Source organism: Cetorhinus maximus, chromosome 2, assembly GCF_964194155.1.
Source record: "Cetorhinus maximus chromosome 2, sCetMax3.hap1.1, whole genome shotgun sequence".
In the NCBI taxonomy this organism is placed as follows: domain Eukaryota; kingdom Metazoa; phylum Chordata; class Chondrichthyes; order Lamniformes; family Cetorhinidae; genus Cetorhinus; species Cetorhinus maximus.
The window spans coordinates 218,195,492-218,215,364 of record NC_135880.1 but is presented as its reverse complement, the minus strand read 5'-3'; the positions used below and the strand labels follow the sequence as shown (position 1 = coordinate 218,215,364).

The 19,873-nt window shown below is 39.7% G+C and overlaps 1 protein-coding gene across 1 annotated transcript in view; it reads left to right on the top strand.

The window, feature by feature from the left end:
- The first annotated feature begins 225 nt into the window (after positions 1-225).
- The window catches only part of LOC144670226 (NF-kappa-B inhibitor delta-like), a 111,190-nt gene continuing 91,542 nt past the window's right edge, over positions 226-19,873 (top strand). The window contains exon 1 of the mRNA XM_078532716.1: positions 226-565. Coding sequence (XP_078388842.1) covers positions 433-565 — 133 coding nt within the window. The 5' untranslated portion in view covers positions 226-432. The remainder of the gene's footprint in view (positions 566-19,873) is intronic.

The window sequence follows — 19,873 nt, the reverse complement described above, 5'->3', positions numbered from 1 at the left end:
TCCTTTTTTTATTGCATTGTACGGTGTACATGCTGTCCCTTTTATTCCAAGTCAAGGACAGGAAAATATCTTTAGAACAGGATGTACTAATTCAAAAAGACTTCACAGGTGTTTCCTTCTTGTACGTACTTAACGTGCTGGCAGTAGGCCTAAATTCGCCTGCCAAATTTGTTAAAAAAATGAAAGACTTTTGAGACACAACCTTTTGTCTAAAGCATGGGGTAGTCATTAAACCCATCGCATAAAGGTTTGTCTTTCCGCATAATATCTTCCAGAACCCACTGTGAAAGACAAGTGCAACGCAGCGGCTTCTTTTTGTGGTCACGTCGCGCTGAGGAAAGTTTTAAAAAAACGCAGCCACAAGAGGAGAGATTGGAGCGTAAAGTGATGACATCAGCTGCAGAGCGGGACTTTAAGTCTTAATTCTCTGCAATGTTGCATTTCACTAGTTTGTACACATGTTCCACTGAAGCACTTTGTAAGAACTTAGCCATGTCAATTATGTCTGCATCAGAAAGACGTGAGAGAGATTACAATATGTCACAGAAAATGCACTGGCAAAAATGTGAGTACAATTTTACCTTCTTCAAAATGTAGAGCAGTTTATTAATCAAGCTTTATTCATGTGAATATTTCATGCACAGAATATTTTATACAGGTCCACTTGTTAAGAGCTGGTATTATGATATACATGAACTAGAATAAGAAAATAAGTACCTATATGACATTATATAATGTGTGTCTGTATGTTTGGGTATATATGTTAACTAATGAATTACCTTTGTTTATATGAGCGCTTTATAATGCTGGGTCTTTGTATTTAAACTACATCAGTGGCCAAGACAGCAGCCCTTTCAGATTGGAATTAAATATTAAAGCTTTGTAAAATTCCCTCCCAAAATAAAATTAAGCAGACTCTTTAAGACGAGAGTTTAATGGTATGAATTAAATTTTAAAGAATTCTAAGAACAGATGACAACTCTTTTCTGAAGTACTTGGTGGAAATTATTTATGGCTCTCTTTAACATGGGCTTGGTCCAACGGGGTTGGCCTGTGTAGACAATACCTGTAGAAGATAAAAGAATACCTATTAGAAATTAGGGAGATTAGAAGAAACAGCTACAAACCAGGAGCTTGAAGAGAAAGAACGGTTCAAGTTTTGGATGGGACCATTAAGTCAATCTGGAAAAGTCAGGAAGGAGTGTCCCCTTGATGGGACTCCAGATGTGAGGCGGACTTCCTCGCAGAACAGTAACTTCCCTTTCTTTCAGGTTCTGGGTCACCTTCTGTGCGTCTCCATTATTTGTGATTTTTATTTTCAGTAAAATATTGTTTAAACTCCTGTTCTAACAGCATAAAAACTCATCAGGTACAGTATTCAATGAAGTTAATTAGCCTTATTAGTAAGCCTGAAAATTATATTGTGCAATATCAGTTTATGGACGTTTAGTGCATTTGTGTGAGATAACAAAGGCATTAAATCTCTCTATTTTAACAGGGCTAATTGCGCTGTTAAAATAGCAGACAAAGCAATTTCATATGGGTGTGGTAAGTTTCTATAGATTAATATTACTATATTATTTTCCAGGTTTCAATAGTTGGTTGTTTTTAATGGCGGCTTACTACCTCCATACCCTGATGTTTATTATTCTTGACATTGCAAATAGGTTTTTTTGTTATATTCTGTGAATAAAAAGTCATGCTATAGGTAGGAAGACCATTCATCATCAGGAAAAATGCTTGTTACAAAGTGCCTGTCCTTTAAAGGTTCGTGCTTAACAGGGGCAGAATTTAAGTTACCCCATAACGCAATTGCTTATGAAAGCTTCGGTAAGTTTTGAATTTCTGCTAAGCTGAGAGCCAGCTGTAAAAAGGTTGGTAAAACATAGTGAGAGAAATGTCATTATTGTCCAATTTAGGACTGATTTTTTTTTCAGCAGCTTCGCTGCAGGAAATGATATTCTTAGTCAAAAATATCAAGGAAAATGTGGCTTTGAATTTGAGGAAACCTTTACTTTCTGAGTGGGTGTCTTATTTTGCGAAGGCGTTCACTGAGCCTCTCAATGATTTCCAACGTGTATGCAAAAGTCTAGATTTTCTCTGGAAGACTCTTTTTTTTCACTTGAAGCAGAAGTAGCTGAAAGAAGAAATGTGACCCTGGACTTTTTGATATGTTCTTCAACTGAAGTTTTAGTTTACTGACTAAGAAGTTTGAATGCTTCCACTGTTTTATTCCATGCACCATCTAAAAAAATACTGAAATTGTTGAATGACTTCCTTAATGTATATTGATTGCCCTACGTAAAACCAAATTGGCTAGTACACGAAAAAGCTTACTAGCTAAATAAGCAAACAATGTGCCACCTTGAGAAGACACATATCTTCTATTGACCTCTACAGATAGCCGAAAGCCATAGAGACTAAAAGATACAGTATGAATGAAATGGAAATGTCGTTTTATATATAAATTGTCTAGTGGAAGATCTACCACTTTTTAATAAAGTAGTATTCATCAAGTGAACAAGGTATATATTTTCTAGTTAATAGGGTTCCATTGTGTGGTGTTAATATTAATTTTTTTCCCTTTGGTTACTGAGGTATGATTAGCGTCAGCTCCAGTCTTTAACATGGTGATCAAATAACATTAACACTTCTTAAGCTGTGGCTTTCCATTCTTCTCTATTTCCAATCTGCCTTAGAGTAATTTTCCAAAGGCAGAATATGTGCATTGGAAAAAATAATTCAGATAGCAAAACAGGCAGCTATTGAGACAGATTTTCACTGGGTGACATGGGGTATATTCATTTCCAAATCCATTTAGTTTGATTTACAACCATGAGATGAATTTGATTCTTTTCTGCAGTGCTGAAAGCGAAGTTCACTATTTGAAGTGTAACGTTCAGAATCTGCTCCTATCTACGGACCTCCTAACCACCTGACTGCTAATATATACTTTATGTTCAATTTCAAATGAACAAGCCTTACTTTCATCATGTTTTTCAAAACATGATGAAGCCACAAAACTATTTTTTCAAAGGTGATCATTTGATTCTTATCAATGACAAAATTAGTTGTACCTAAAAAAGACGTTCCCATTTTTATTAAGATCAGAGGAGCAGGAGTAGGCTATTACTCCTCAAGCCTGCTCCATCATTCAATAACTTCGTGGATGTTCTGATTGTGACCTTAACTGCCTCATGCCCCTTGATTCCCTTATCAATCAAAAATCTCTCCAGTTCAGCCTTGAATTAATTCCTTCCAGCGTGTCTTTATCTACCCCTTTCCCCACTTTCTGGATTAGTTCCTCTGAGCTCCAAAAGGAGATCAGTAGATTCTCTGTTCTTTCTGGAGAAGTCTCAGCTCCTCCAAATGCTTTAGCCAAGACCAGAAACTCATCTTCTGAGAAACTGTGGGCTCAAATCCACATCATGCTTCACCGTATGACATGATGAGAATCTTTTTAGGTACAAGGTGTTGGCCACAGCAGGATCAGCTGCTGGTGGGATGGAAAATTTGCTGACCCAGCAAAATGTCCATTGGATTTGGCAGGAATTTCCCCAGCTGTTGTGTCTATATCAGAACCACTATCAACCTTTTCTTATACATTCAGGGCGTTTCAACAGTTCACCAATTGCAATCCACTGGGTTTTAATCATTTTTTCTCTACAATGTCATGCAACGGCAGTGCGTAGCTTCACTTTTGATAATGCCTGACATTGTTGATGGTCCTACTGGCATGATTAGTAAATCTCAACGCTCACTTTCGACTTGTAAATTTGAAAATTTTAGTCCAAAATCTGAAGCAAAGATTGTAATTGGGAATTTCACCCCTCTCTTCTTCTCAACATACTGAAAGTTCTTTTTGTTTTTGTGAGGGAAGGTTGAGGTGACAAGGGACCAGCCTTTTAACAGCTCCAAACTGTCCATAAATGTTCAACACAGTAGCCTTCTAAAGGAAGCACTTGTTACCTTGTATGATAGCATGCAGAACAGGTACAAGGGCAATCATCCCAGTGAAACTTTTGCCTCATGACAGGAAGGGCCAGTGACATAAGACCTAATTTATTGTAAATATCAGAAAATTGGGCACTAAATGTTATACAAAGAACAAAGAACAGCGTAAAGTGATCACAAGGCAGTTCAGGTGGTCTCAGTTCAGGTGACATCATAAACCTTGAAAGCATTGCTCAAATGATTTATAACCATTAACTGCTAAAGACCAGATCACTAAATTGAAATCATTTCCATGTATCCCTTTTTATGATAATCAAGTTGATTAGGTCATTTTTTTGGCTTCTTCAGACACTTATTTCTGCCAGTGAGAGGCATCATGTTACAACTCAATGGCCACATCACTCAATTGGATTTTATATAAATATGACATTCACAGAAAAAAATAATAAATGTGTCTTCATCCAATGTAGTCATGCAATCATCTCTAGTTAATTACTTGAAGTAATGTGTCCATGTATATTAGAACACAACTCTGAATAAAGACTAAGCCACTTTAACTATTTGAATATTTATTGGCACTTAGTCTGATAGGGAAAAACCATTGCTGTACTCTTTATTGAACTGGTCAAGCGATAGTGACAGCAGTGATAAATTCTCATGGTCACCTGTGTCTATGAAAAGTCAAAAAAAGAATTCATATGTAAACAAAACTGAATCAAATGAACTAACTTTTTGAATGCAATTAAGGGAGTGTGACAGTGAGTTTTAACGTGTGAATAATAGGGAAATGAAATATCTGTAAATGATTGTGATTAGAGCTTTTAATCCTAGCTTTGGAAGATTATGTTGCTAGAATGTTCAAGAAAGCAGCATGGACCTTTATGCTTAATCTGTCCTTGGCTTACAGCATAATACCAACTAGGGACCATTTCTGGTGGTCCCCCCACCTCCTCACCTAGAGCCCTCAGCAAACCTGCTGATCCACCTGCTCTCTGGCTCTGAGACATTGTTGGGACTCAAATATGTAAGCAAGGTGTTTTACGGTAGTTTGTGAAAGTTGATGAATCTGTTGGCTCCATTTCAGGAATAGCTAACATACAAGATCTATTAATATTTAGCTCTAGATTACTGCACTGCTTACAGGGTGGTATATGGCCTGAAAAAAATCACACAGTAGTTCTTCATGTACAGTAAATATTCTTGATTAGTTACAAAAAAATGATTTGCTTGTGCTTTGATATTGGCTCATTATGCGATGCCAGGTTGAATCATTGAACGATACAGAACAGAAGGAGGCCAAACAGCCAATCATAATTGTAGCTCTTTCAGAGAGCTGGCAACCTTCTAGTCTTATGCCCTCCTCTTTCCCCAAAGCCCAACGATGTTTTCCTTTTTAGGTACATAACCAGTTCACTTTGGCATATGCAAGGCACTGATGCAAGAGTCTTTTTATTGGCTAGATTTCCATTCAAACACAATAGGGTGGAGGGAAAATGAAGTCCACATTGAACTAGCGTTGAAACTTCAAAGTCAGCAACAATGACCAGTAGTGGAAACTGAAAAATTACACAGGAGCATAGCGTCTGAGGTGACAGAAAGACTCATGGCCATGAGGGACTCACAGTCACAAATGGAAACTGGGTTTATGGGAATTACAATACATTGAGATTAGTAATGCAGTGGTAGGTTTTTTTACAGCGAAACCAGAAAAGAAAAAAAGAAACTTTTCTGGACAACCCCAGGTTTTTAATTTTACATGCATTCAAAAAAATTATCTTTTGTTATCCATCCAAACCATCCGTAGTTCTTAATAACAGAGAAAGTTCCGTATGGAAAATACAAACAATAGAGAGCATGGAAGGGAAAAAACAATCACATCCATGTTATATATCACAGCAAAAAAAAAATGCGTATATCATTTAGAACAATCCTCTCACGTTGCTTGAATTATTTTGGCCAGATACAGTACTCCGACTTGCTAAACTGGTAAAATGTAAAAGTGCGCAACTTGAGTTTGGTTTCTTTGCACATTCCAGTGGTCAAGATTACGGTTAAACATGCCTGATACTGCACATAACCTTCTCCCCTGGGAGATCAATTTAAGACACCTGCATTGCTGACGCCTCGTTCTGTTTACTCATCTCTCAGCCCTTCCTCTTTTAGTCCAAATCAAGTGCTCATTCTAATATATTGGAGTGGGGGCGGGGTACTTTTGAGGGAAGTGGCTTTAAAAGCTCAATACACTGATGAAAACAATGAGGTTTCATATCTGCCAGTATTTTTGAATTTCGGGTTTCATTTTCTAAAAAACTCAACAAAAACTGCTGTTCTATATCTGCGTTTGAGTGCAATGGGAGAATATGTTACCTGCAGGTTTAGAAGTTCATGTGCATTCATCTTTTTAATCTGGTATTTGGATGAGGTTTCTTCACCTGTTGCATGAGGTACTGCTGATCTATTTACAAAAGATTCCTGCACACCCATTTGTGTTTTTCCACATTCTACTTTTGTCCTGGGTCACTTAATAAAATAGCAATTTGCAATACTGTTGTTGGATTGTGAAAGAGGAGGGATGATTAGCTTCAAGATGTTTGCAATAGAGCACTGCAATTCAGTCACTAAGGGTGCAAAGCAGTTTAGCTGCATATTTGGCGTAGAGCCACAGTGTAAATGAGCTGGAATCACGCGCCAGTGTTCCACATGGCACTGGAACACAACTGAATGGGACTCCGTGGAGCAGGCAGATTCAATCCGTTAGGCTTGCGAATTAGATCTGAACTTGGGATCGGATTTACACTCAAGACTTGGAGATTTCTTCCATCAGAATTAAACCTGGTGGGATGGGAATTCTCCTTAGGGCTTTGTTGTGCACTATAGTGCGATTTGGAGACAGACAACATGAGTTACAAAGCTCAACTATTTGCTACATTCCTCTCAGCAACAAGAGACCTCCGTATATGTATGGAGTTCTGCTCACCAGCTGGTTAATTTTACTGTTAGGCTGATATTGGCTGTAATTCAGCCAACCTTAAACACACTGAGGCAATGCTCATCCATCTGTCGCGCCACCCCACCCCCCAACCCCAAACTTTTCAGCGAGAAAGAGGTGGTAGGACAGAAATTTGTAAAGAAGTCTTTGTGGATTTTCTGCCAGTTATGGTTTTCACACGAGCTTTGATTTTAATGGAGCCAGTTCACCATATCGAAACAGGCAGGATCCTAATTAATGTATGTAAATGAGGATCCTACCCTGGTTTTAAGACCCAGTCAACAACAACAACTTGCTTTTATACAACATACTCACTGTAATAAAACATCCCAAGGTGCTTCACAGGAACATTAAAATTGACACTAAGCCACGTAAGGGGATATAAGGCCAAGCAACCAAAAGCTTGGACAAAGATGTAGGTTTTAAGAAGCGTCTTCAAGGTTGAGAGGCAGAGATGTTTAGGGAGAAAAATGTAGATCTTAGAACCAGGGCGCTGAAGGCTCAGCCGCCAATGATGGGGCAATAAAAATCACGGATACACAAGAGACCAGAATTGAAGGAGTGCAGGGATCTTGAGGGATTATAGGACTGGATGGAGGAGGTCACAGAGATAGGGAGGGACAAGGCCATGAAAAGGATTTGAAAAGAAGGATGAGAGTTTGAAAAATTGAGGTGTTGCCAGACCGGGAACCAATGAAGATCTGTGAGCACAGAGTGAAAGGAACTTGGTGTGAGTTAGGGTTCAGGCAGCAGAGATTTGGATGATCTCAAACTTACAAAGATGGAATGCTGGCCAGGAGAGCATTTTGCTTGCCATTGTTAATAACATTGTTATTAACAGCTCATCAACCTACACAAACCATGGGCAGCACAAGTCTGGAGTGCATCATTTTTAGCATTACTTAAAGCTCAGCTAGCACCTTATTGAAGACATTTGTCTCTCCCCCCCCCCCCCCACCAAGTACCAGTAACTTACACAGCATTCTGACTTGTTAATTGGCAATACACATTTTTCATCATAGGTTCCTTTTTGGAAATGACACTCTGGTGAGAGGAAATGGAAGTGGTGTGGAGGAGGAGGAGGGGGAGGATCAGGAGGAAGGAGCACACCTGCAGCAGAAAAAGATCTTATAGGAATCTTTACCCTCCCAAAGTTTATAGGCCCAGATAACATACTCACATTTCTCAGAGAAGCAGTGCATAACAAGGCTACAATTCTCTAGGGGGGTTATTATAAAGTCATGTCATCTCCTACAGCTAAAACCTGCATTCAAAAGCTGCCATAGCATTTCCCATTACAATGCAAGTTGCTGCTTTTTTGATTTTGGTTCCTTCCAGGTTGCCACAGGGAATATCAGCAATTGCATTTAATGCTTGCTTTAGGTAAGTGACTGATGCTACATGATAGAAAGCAATTACATTGTGCTTATTCCTGTGGACATTGAAAGCAGCAGAATAAGGCTGTGGGGTTCACAAGATTGCAGGTCTTCCCCAAGTTCAAGACATCATTGACCGAATTATGGGCTCCTTCTCACAACCCCAGTGCCTTCATGAATCATATGTTTCCTGCTGTAATCATGTGCAATTGATGTGCAGCCGCAGTTCTGCACCCAGTACAGATTTAATCTTCCATTAGGTCTCCAAACTTTCATTCTTCGACCCTTCATTGCACGAGAGAATCTGTCTACTTGGGAGCAAGGGATAGTGGCTGCACACTTTGCTCATTACTGCCCTCAGGAGCCCACACTCGCTGGTCAAACTATGCTGCAACCAGATCCATTCCTCAACCTCTTTAAACAGACCACTAGGCTCCTTAAGCAAAGGTTCTCCTGTTCTGCGCAGGCCTGGTGATGCCCTGAAATACACCCCACAACAAGTGCCCCATAGCATAGTAGTCGTTGTATACCATGTAATTGTGAGCTACCAGGGCAGAGGCAACTTTGGGGAGAACCTTCAGCATGTTGATAAAGACGACATTGATAATGGCAAGATCTTCAACAGCAACTGATTGCAGAGCACTTCATAACAGGTCATGCAGGGGAGCAAGGGTTGCTTCAGCTGTTTTGCATCTCACAATCTTTCTGCTCTCCAATGAACCTGGAAGTGAAAGAACATTTCTAAGCATACATTGCTATACTCCTCACCATTGCAGTTTCTAAAAAGCCATAATTATAAAATAAAATGTTTTGTTTATCCAATTGAATTTTCCTCCAAAATATAACAAAACAATATTATCAATTACAAAGAAGCAAGTTCTGTGGCTGGACATTTGGAGAGGCTTCTGGCCACAACTAAACAATTAGTGGCTGATGGGCTCATGCAACAGCCACAAGTAGGGAGTGGGAGGACATTTGGGTTGTTATTCTGGGCAAATGAGATCCAATGAGCTGAAGACCTTTCACTCTGACATGCCTTAGGATTGCTGACCATTATATACTTCATGTATATATGGATGCAGCATTATAGACATGAGGTGATGACGTAGTGGTATTGTCGCTGGTCTAGTAATCCAGAGGGGGACCCAGGTTCGAATCCTGCCGTGGCAGATGGTGGAATTTGAATTCAATAGATATCTGGAATTAAAATCTAATGATGGCCACAAAACTGTTGTCAATTGTTGTAAAATCACTGAAACCTGCCATCCTCACCTGGTCTGGCCTACGTGTGACTCCAGATGCACAGCAATGTGGTTGACTATTAAAAATGTCCTCTGAACAATGGCAATCAGGGAAGGGCAATAAATGCTGGCCTAGCCAGCAACGCCCACATCCCATGAATGAAAAAAAAATACAATAATTCAAATCTGTTCTCCCACGAAAGAACATATACACCAGACATTTGACAGTGAACTAAAGAATACATTCTACAGAAGATCTTATTGACACCAACTAGTGTACAGTGTAAGAACTGAATATTACACTGTACAAAAAAAGTTGTATTGATTAGAACGTACATGATGCAGTGTGCTATATAGGGATAGAGAGTGAATTATGTAAAAGACTTGGGTGAGATGAACAGTCTATTGAGGAATTTAAACTGATTGAATAATATGGAGAGTATGGGAACTCTGGATCAAACCTTGTATAACATAAAAGGCATTAGATAGTGAACAGTATAGTTATGGAATAAGCAGTATATTACATAAATATAACTGTACACAGCATTGAATGCTGTACAAAGCATTGGATGCTGAGCAATGTGTTGCTTGTGGGACTAAAGTGGTGATCAATAGTTAAGAGTGTTTGATTTTTGTGCTGTATTAAATTGCAGCTTCCTGTGTCACAAGTACATCATGTGTAAGGATATGTACCAAACAAACCCCTGCAATAGAATCAGTGTCCTGTGTGGTGATGTAATATCAGGATTTACTGAAACATGTGCTCAGCAATGCAAAACCTATGTCTTCAACTCCAACTATTTACTCTGTACCCATCATGTAAATAAGCACGGGACTCTTAGCCCAGTACTCTTTCTTCAAATTTTTCTGTGCCATCGTATTATCATTGGTATTTGTTTATGCCAGGTACACATCACTTTGATTGACAGGTGCAGCAACATGGTGGTTATGTTAGTGGACTTTTAAAAAATTTATTCATGGGGTGTGGGCTTCACTGGCTGGGTCAGCATTTATTGCCCATCCCTAACTGCCCTTGAGAAGGTGGCGGTGAGCTGCCTTCTTAAACCGCTGCAGTCCACGTGGTGTAGGTACACTCACAGTGCTGTTAGGGAGGGAGTTCCAGGATTTTGACCCAGCGACTAGTAATCCAGAGACCTGGACTAACAATACGGAAACATTAGTTCAAATCCCACCACAGCAGTTGGGAACTTTAATTTCTGTGAACTAAATAAATCGGGAATAAAAAGCTAGTGTCAGCAATGGTGACCATGAAACTACCGCATTGTCTTCAAAATCCATCAGGATTCACTAATATCCTTTACAGAAGGAAATCTGCTGCCTTTACCCAGTCTAGTCTATATGTAATTCCAGACCCACAACAATGTGGTTGAGTCTGAACTTCCCTCTGAAGTGATTAGCAAGCCATTCAGTTGCCAGGCTACAATGAACCAAGAAGACGGCTCACCACCACATCCTCAAATAAATTAGGGATCAGCAGTCAATGCTGACCTTGCCAGCAATGTCCCGGTCCTGAAAATGAATAATAGCAAAAGAACTTGTCTCTGTCATAGTTGTTTCTTGTTATATTCTATTTACTTACTCAATATAGTAAAAGGAAAATAAAACTCTCACCTAAGATACAGTGCAGAGAGATGCATACCACTCCTTTTACCTATAAGTAAACCACAGTCAGATACAGAAATGCCACTCAATGGGCTAAGAGCATTAGAAAGAGGCTCTAATATCATTTGGTATAAATGAATGTATTGGAATGCTCACTGTCACTGATTCATGCCTACACACAAAAACACAAAGCACCTAGAAAGAGCAAACGTGATCAGAGCAAATGACTCACAACAATATCAGTTGAGGTTGGAAACAGTTACTTTCATCACTTTTGCTACCTGCTTGTCCTTTAGTCGATATGTGACAATTGCCACCGGAGATGATTGACCATTATTTTCCATTGAACCCCGTGAATCACATAAGTATTGATTGTTTCGTGAAAGTGGATAATTCCGATCGTGATCGAGCGTGGTGGAATGGATCATTCCGACTGCTACATTGTGCACACACCTTTTCTTCCGTGAGTCGGCACCTTTGATATTGATCTTAGGGTGCACCACAACGCTGCTTCAAGTATTGACCCCTCCCATTTCCTGCTTCGCAAGGGGATCCTGTACCATATATGGTTGGTGGTTTTATGTTTCTCAGAATCATCTGCACTCATTTCCTATAATCGTCGCTAGCAAAATGTTGTTGCTAGCTTGACTTAAAATAAATATTGAATGTGCTCAGTCAACACTTAATTTTACAGAAATTTAGCAAACAGATTAGATGGCTTGAAAACGGCTGTGATATGGTAAAGAATATTTTGTGATCAGGCCAGCTGATTAATTGTATCAGAAGACTATATCAGAGTGTAATAGGCAGATTACACCAACAGCAACTTGCATTTATGCCACCCTATAGATAAGTAAAATTTCCCAAGGTGCTTTTTAGACGGGTACAAACAAAACATGGCATCAATCCAAAAGTGGAGATATTCAGACAGCTGACCAAAAGCTTGATCAGATAAGTAGGTTTTCAATGTCTTAAAAGAGTGGACAAAGTTGGGGACCTTTAGAGAGGGAAATTCCAGAGCTAAGGGCAAAGATGGCTGAAGGCACAGCCACTGATGGTGGTTAGAAGGAAGTGGCAGTGTACAAGCAGCCAGAATTGGAGAAATGCAGAGATCTTCAAGGGTTGTAGGGCTGGAAGAGGTTACAGAGTTAGAGAGCAGCGAGGTCAAGGATGGATTTGAATATGAATATGAGAATTCTACAATTAAGGGTTTAATGGACTGGGCACCAATGTAGATCAGGAAGCACAAGAGTTATTGGTGAATGGATCTTCGCACAAGTTAGGATACAGTCAACAGAGTTTCGGATGGGCTTAATCAACTGCAGTATCTTATGGGTGGAAGATGGGAGGCCATGAGAGCATTAGGATAGTTGGTTCTGGAAATAAAAGAAGGAATGGATAAGGGTTTGAGTAGCAGATGAGATGAGATTCAGCAGAGATGGGCAATATTACTGAAGTGGAAACCGTGAATTTTGATGATTGAGTAGATAAGAAATTGGAAGCTCAAATCAGGGTCACATAGGATGTCAAGGTTGCCAAAGCTATATAGATGCAAGTTGTTGTTGGTAGGCAGCAGGCTTCTTACGTAGGTTAGGAACAGGAAGAGAAAGTTCAGTATTGTTGCATAAAGCATACAATGTAGGTTGGCCATTTCAATAACTAATTGATGTTAAGGCCAGTTATAGAGATTTTAAATGACTGGAGAGATGAGGGACAAGGATTCAGCTCTGAACCTGACTTCAGCGTTTCAATGGTTCAACCCAAGGTCACGTGGGGTGATTGGAAATGTTGCTGTGAAGCAGAATTTGAGATAGGGACCAACAAGAATGGCTTACCTTAGATTAGATAGTACTTCACCAGAATTACATCTGAAACAAGATAAAAGAACCAAAAGAAGAGTACTATAGAAAACAAAAATAGAAGTGATTTCACAATACACTTTATAAGGAGAAAACAACACCGAACCTTAGTAAATTCTTAATGCTTTTCACCAACTGTAGACCACATTGTATAAAAATCTGATCAGATCCTTAACCACTGAGCCAGGAAACCATACTGGGGTCATAAAAGGTTAGGTAGTCCTCTGTTTATGTTAATTTTAAGAAGCAAATGGTTCTACTATTTAAACTTTGTTCATTATATTTCAAACTTGAATTTTCATGGATTTGGTAGTTATGATATAGTTACAATAAAATCTTTAAACAATTGCCAGAAACTAAAATACAAATATAAACTAATGCTCTCCTGCCCTATTTTGGCATGAGTAAATGATTTAAGTAGTCTTGTTTGCACTTAACTCAAATTGATCCAAGCCTGTTGAAATCAGATCCAGAACTGAATCTTTGTACCTCACCATCTCCAATCATTTAAAGACCCTGTAACCAGATCTTAACACCAATGAGTAATTGAAGTGACCAACTTATATTGTATGCTTTATGACAACGCTGACATTTATCTTCCTGTTCATAACCCACGCAAGAAGCCTACCATTTACCAACAACTTGCATCTGCATTCGACATCTTTAACATGGTTAAGGCATCCCAAGGTACTTCATAAGAATGTAATCAAACAAAATGTTACATTGATCCAAAGGAGGCATTGCAAAAGGTGGCCAGATGCTTGGGCAAACAGAGCGGTTTTAAACGGCAGCTTAAGGGAAGAAAGAAAGGTTGAAGAGTTTCTGGGGAGGGAATTCAAGAACATTAGACAGTTAAAGGTACAGCTGCCAATGGAAGTGTGTGTGTGGGGGTGGGGTGTGGGGGGGGGGGGGTGGGGTGGGGGTGCAAAGGAGGCAATCCAGATCAGTACACGTGTTCTTTGTTCCAGTTTATCTTTTTGTCAAGTTATCTTGACCTAATTTGCTTTACGTGTGGTCTGAATGGAATCTACAATGTCGACGTGCTTCGGGCACTGATCATAGCTCATTTACCATGACGTGTTGCCATGACGCCCGATTTTCGGAGAGAAATCGCCTCCCCTTGGTCACGATGTATCCTCCATTTCAAAATCAGCATTATTGACATCCTGTTATAGCCTTTCATCTGGGGCGCAGAATCCTTTCCTTTCTATTGTTCGAATTAAAAAACTGACTATCACAATCATGAACATAGGAACAATGATGCACAGAAAAAGATGCTCTGTTCCATACAGCCTGTCCCATACAATTGTGATACACTGTGTACCTTCCCCACGCCTCCAAAACTCATACAATCTCCTGAGAGGAGGTCAAAACCACATAAAAACCCAGACTAACCAAGGGGGGAAATCTGGGAAATTCCTCTCTGACACTCCACACACCCCTGAAACCTTTGCCACAACTCCCATTGTGAATGTTATTGGCCAACAGATTACTCTGGTTTTGATAGTTTCATGCAATAGCTCCTTTTTGCATGAGGTGACTGATGCCTCAGCCAGAAACAGGTCCAGCACGCACCTGAAGGAACTCAGCAAATTGTCCTCCAGCAGACACAATTGCAGCCTCTTCCAAGGAATCATCATTCCCTCGAAAAAGAAACGCCTCCTGACATCTGACCTAGATCTGGCCCCGTACAGCTTAAAATTGTGACCTCTGGTCCTCGCTAACCTGAGCAAGCTGTCAACCAGAACACAATTTATTCCCTTCATCATCTTATAAACCTCAATCAAATCACTCCTAAGTCTGCACTTCCCTAAGGTGTAGAGCCCCAATGCTTTTTAGCCAATTTTGCTAACTAAGATGCTTTTAACTGGGAATACGTCTGATGGTCAATCTCAGCACCCTTTCCAAAGCCACAATATTGCTAACCAATATTGAGACGACCAAAACTGGACACAGTATTCCAACTGAGTCCTGACTAAGGTCTTGTAAAAGATCAAAATAGTGCACCTTATCTTATAGTCAACTTTCCTATAAATGCACCCCAACATCCTATTCTCTCTAGCTGTCACTTCATGGCATTGCGCATGAACCTTTAGAGATCTATGCATCTGAACACCCAGGTCTTTCATTTTCCACCTTCTTTAATACTTTTCCCTGAAGGATATGTGTGTGTTCAGCATTCACTGTGCCCCCCATATGCATAACACAGCACTTTCCCAAATTAAATATCATTTAGCAGTCACAAATCCATCCCCCAAAACATCAAGATCCACCTGAAACAGTTGAGCATCATCTACTGTCCTAAAACATGCACAGATCTTAGAGTCACCTAAAAATTTACAGACCATGACCCAGTACCTACATCTAGATCTTTAATAAAAATAGTAAATAGCAAAAGTCCCAACAGTGATTGTTGTGCGGCATTAGCCTCCAAACAGATTCACAATTCATCTATAACCATTTTTTAATCTGTGACCTTCCCAACCTGTTGTCAATCCAGCTCAATATACTACCATCAATGACGGGGGCTTTGATCTTATACAGAATTATTTTGTGTGGTGTCATGTCAATCGGTACAACATTATGTAAACGCAAATATTATACGTTCCTATCTTCCCAGATATGCTGCTAGTCTTCCGTGGTTACATGACACTGTTGATGGGTAGATTTTTCACTGATTTTATACTGCCATACCAAGATGGGCTTCAGGCAACCAAATAAGATTTATTTGTCTTGTATAGCACCATCTACAGTTCAGGCATTTCTACATATACCATAGACCACAGTACTTGGAGATTACCTGTCAAAAACTTCCTTCAGAACTCTATTGTTACTGCTCTCTTGATAAGCCAGTATATGTTATAAATAGCTGAGTTGTACACATACTTCCCCAAGTTTGATTTCTGATGCGTGCTGAGCTAACCAGTCTTAGTTGTGCTATAATTAGCCTGATGCTTCTGGCCAGAGTTCTCCTGATTATATCCAGTTCCCAGTGTTGGAAGTGCCCTACTGATGCAGTGTAAGGACTGTATTTGTCTCCTAGGTGTTTTCCACTATTGTTGCTTATTGCTTACAATTAGATTGCAATACAAACAATTATTGGTCCATCCTTTACACTGCTCTGAGTATGGAGCAACATTGCTGCTCAACACAATTGTTATATCCTATACTTCAAATCAGGTTCTGTATTCTAAGCAACCCACAAAGACATTCAGCATGCAGCAACCTCATCCTGTATATGTTGAGAAACTTCTTCTGGACTTCTTGGTCTTCACGGAGGTTAAACTCAAACTGATTCAGTCAGTGAGGTATTGCCACACTCTGGGTGTGTGTCTGGTGTAGATTTGTCATTCTCCTTATGATCAATCTATCAAAACTTTCTAAATGATTGGTCAGTATAGTGTCCAGTTGTTCTGTTTGATTATGTAAGTCTGTTTACTATTGATGCTTGCTGTGCTTGAGTGGTTAATCCTGCTGTGGACTCAGAGAAAAGTAAACAAACTGTAGAAAGATTTGGAAGTCAGACCTGAAGCGTGGAGTGGACATTTTAAAGCACTGTAAGTAAAACCTGTTACACACAAAGAAACTAGTGTCATCTCTGCATAAATCCAAGAGAAAAAAAAAGTCAGAACCATAAAGCCCCAGCCAGTGAAACAAGTTTACCTGAATCTTCATTATGCTATTTTGGATGGATAAATCCAAGGATCCTCCAGGATTGTTCAAGAATCTTCCAAAATTAAAATGAATCTCCTGAATGCTGCTACGAACAACTCAGGAAACATGTCATAGGGATATCTAAAAAAGAAAGTATTTTCTTTTCATTTTCATTGATTGCTTTTGTAAAAGGTATTGGAGATGGTGGGAGAAGAGGTTGCTTGGAGGCCAGTGGTCACCTGATGAAATGTCCAGGAAAACGTGGCCGTTCAGTGGTTTAAAAAATTCCAATAAACTCATTTTTGGCATGAACTAGGAATGCCAATAAGCCAGGAAAAAAATTGCATACTCCCAGTCCGTTATTATCCATTCATTGTGAACAGGACATAGCAGACTGGGAATGTACATTTTTGTTACATACACTGCCACGAGGGAGCTGCACTTTGTAAGTTGTACCTCTTACCACCTTGAGAGTGTGAAGGACATAACTTACAGCTGCACCTATCATTGGCCAGCTGCTTTCTCTTTAACTGCCAGCTTGCCACATTCTCCAAATCAGAGAAATGAATCATTTATTCACAAAAAGAGGAAATTGGAGCTGTTAGTGACTGCAAACTTTCCCGCTTAAGCTCCAAAGGAAAACAGACAAAGCTCCTAAATAAATCTTATCGTTGACATTTGCCAGTAAAAATGATGGGCACCTCAGACAGTGACACTTTTAGCCAGTGGTTAGAATCCTGACAAGATAAATTGAAAGATCTTGCAAGTAAGTTTGTGTTCTATTTCAGGCTGAGTAGATTGACTGGGTGAATCATTGTTTTATTGCCTGCAATATCTTTTTCAATTTCAAGGTAATTGACCTAAATTAGCAGCACTGCAGAACACCTAAATTATTTAACACTGTCTGCTTGCTTCATGTTCAATATTGTATTCCATCTTCTCAATTCTTAGGTTACCTTTATATCCTTCAATTCCACTCCTAACTAGAGATTTTTTTCAAAAAAGATCACTTTATCTACACAGTCATTTTGCATCAATTAAGTCCCATATATCTACTGCCATATGGGAGAAATACAAATTTAATCTCAAGTTTGCTTCATGCAATAAGTTTTATACTTGTTCCCCTAGATCTGCAGCAACAAAGTTGCACCTCATGAAAAAGATACAATGAAAGTAAAGGATAAAATCTTGGAGGACAGTTACACAATCTGACTTGCCCTGCCACAAGAGCGCATTCTGACGATTGAGATGGCAGTATTTAACAGAGCAATTATACTTCATGACACAAAGCAGGTGTGCCTAACAAAAAAAAAACTTTCTGCCTGTTTTCCATCTTCAAAAGAAATTCCCTCTTTCGCTTGATTTCTTGTAATCAGAAAAAAGTCCTTGGAAGCAATTTATTCCTGATAAATACAGTTGATTTAGATCTATTAACATGAAATTGAAAAAGATATTCCAAACAATGATAAATTCAGTCTACTCAAACCTGAAATCTGACTTGCAGAAGCTGCAGGATCGTTCAATTTCTTAAAAGGGTTGCAAATTCCCCTGTAATTTATACTGGTAAAGCCAATGAGAAACAAAGCAGGAGTCCTGGAAATCCCCATTGTATCATTTCACTAGGAGTAGGGTATCATAGTGGTTATGTTAGTAAAGCAGCAATCCAACATAATAATCTGGAGACATGAATTTAAATCCCCTTATAGCAGATGAGCAATTTAAATTCAGTTAATTAAATAAATCTTGAATTAAAAAGTCAGTATCAGTACTGGTAACTATGATTGTCATTTAGGGAAGAAGAAAAAAACACCAGTTTACTAATCCTTTAGGGAAAGGAATCTGCCACCCTTACCCAGTTTGGCCTATACATGACTCCAAACCCACGCAACATGGTTGACTTTTAACTGCCCTCTGAAATGGCAAGTTTCTGAGCTGCACCAAAACGTTAATCAGTGTTTTAAGAATTTTCTAGAAGGGAAGAAAACAGTTTGGGGCAGTAGTCTTATTTCCCAGTTTTTACTGGTGTTCCAATTTAAGGTGTACAAGACCAGTTTGGGGCAGTAGCCTTATTTCCCAGTTTTCACTGGTGTTCCAATTTAAGGTGTACAAGACCAGTTTGGACCAGTACTCTTATTTCCCAGTTTTTACTGGTGTTCCAATTTAAGGTGTACAAGACCAGTTTGGGGCAGTAGCCTTATTTCCCAGTTTTCACTGGTGTTCCAATTTAAGGTGTACAAGACCAGTTTGGACCAGTATTCTTATTTCCCAGTTTTTACTGGTGTTCCATTTTAAGATATATAAGAACCAGTTTGGACCAGTGCCCTTATTTCCCAGTTTTTGCTGATTTTTTGGTTCTGGGAAGGCAGCTAACCACGACCTTCTCAAGGGTGATTAGGGATCGGCAACAAATACTGGCCTTGCCAGCAATGCCCACATTCAATGAATAAATTAAAAAATAATTTGTGCTGAGAGGTTTCCTGTATGAGCTGCTACACACTCTTACCCTCGACTCCCTTTCGGAGTGTTCCATCTTGTTGTTTGATGGGGCTGGTGGTGTGGGGATCTGGTATGGAGAGTGTTGCCTGGAGCAATCTTATCTAATGTGTTATTCGAACGGTTCACAGATTCTCAGGCTACCTGTAGCTTTTGTGGCTTGGATGAGTCTGGGGTTTATACAGAGTGTAAGAGGTTGCAGCCCCCCTTCCGTTATTTGCAGGGATTGTCCCTCTATTTTTGGTTGCTCTTCAATCACATCTTTGGCCAGCCAGCATGGAGGGGAGCAGAAATATAGAATCATAGGAATTTAAAGCAGGGAATGAACCCATCTGGCCCATCAAGTCTGTGCCAGCTGACAAGTAACCATCCAGTCTAGCCCCACTTTCCAGCTCTTAGTCTGTTTCCACTCCAAGTGCATATCCAAGTACTTTTTAAATGTTATGAGCGTTTATGCCTCTGCCACCCTTTCAGGTCGTGAGTTCCAGATCCTCACCACCCTGTGGGAGAAAAAAAATCCTCTTGAAGGTTGGAGGTCCTCGTGTGAATACTCCTGGGCCTGGCCAAGTTGGCCATCCACATGTCCATAAAGTGGGCAGTTGTTTGACTGGATTACCTGCCTTTCTCCCATGGTTATTCTATGCCAAGATGTCCCTGGAAAGGGGCCACACTGATACACTTGAG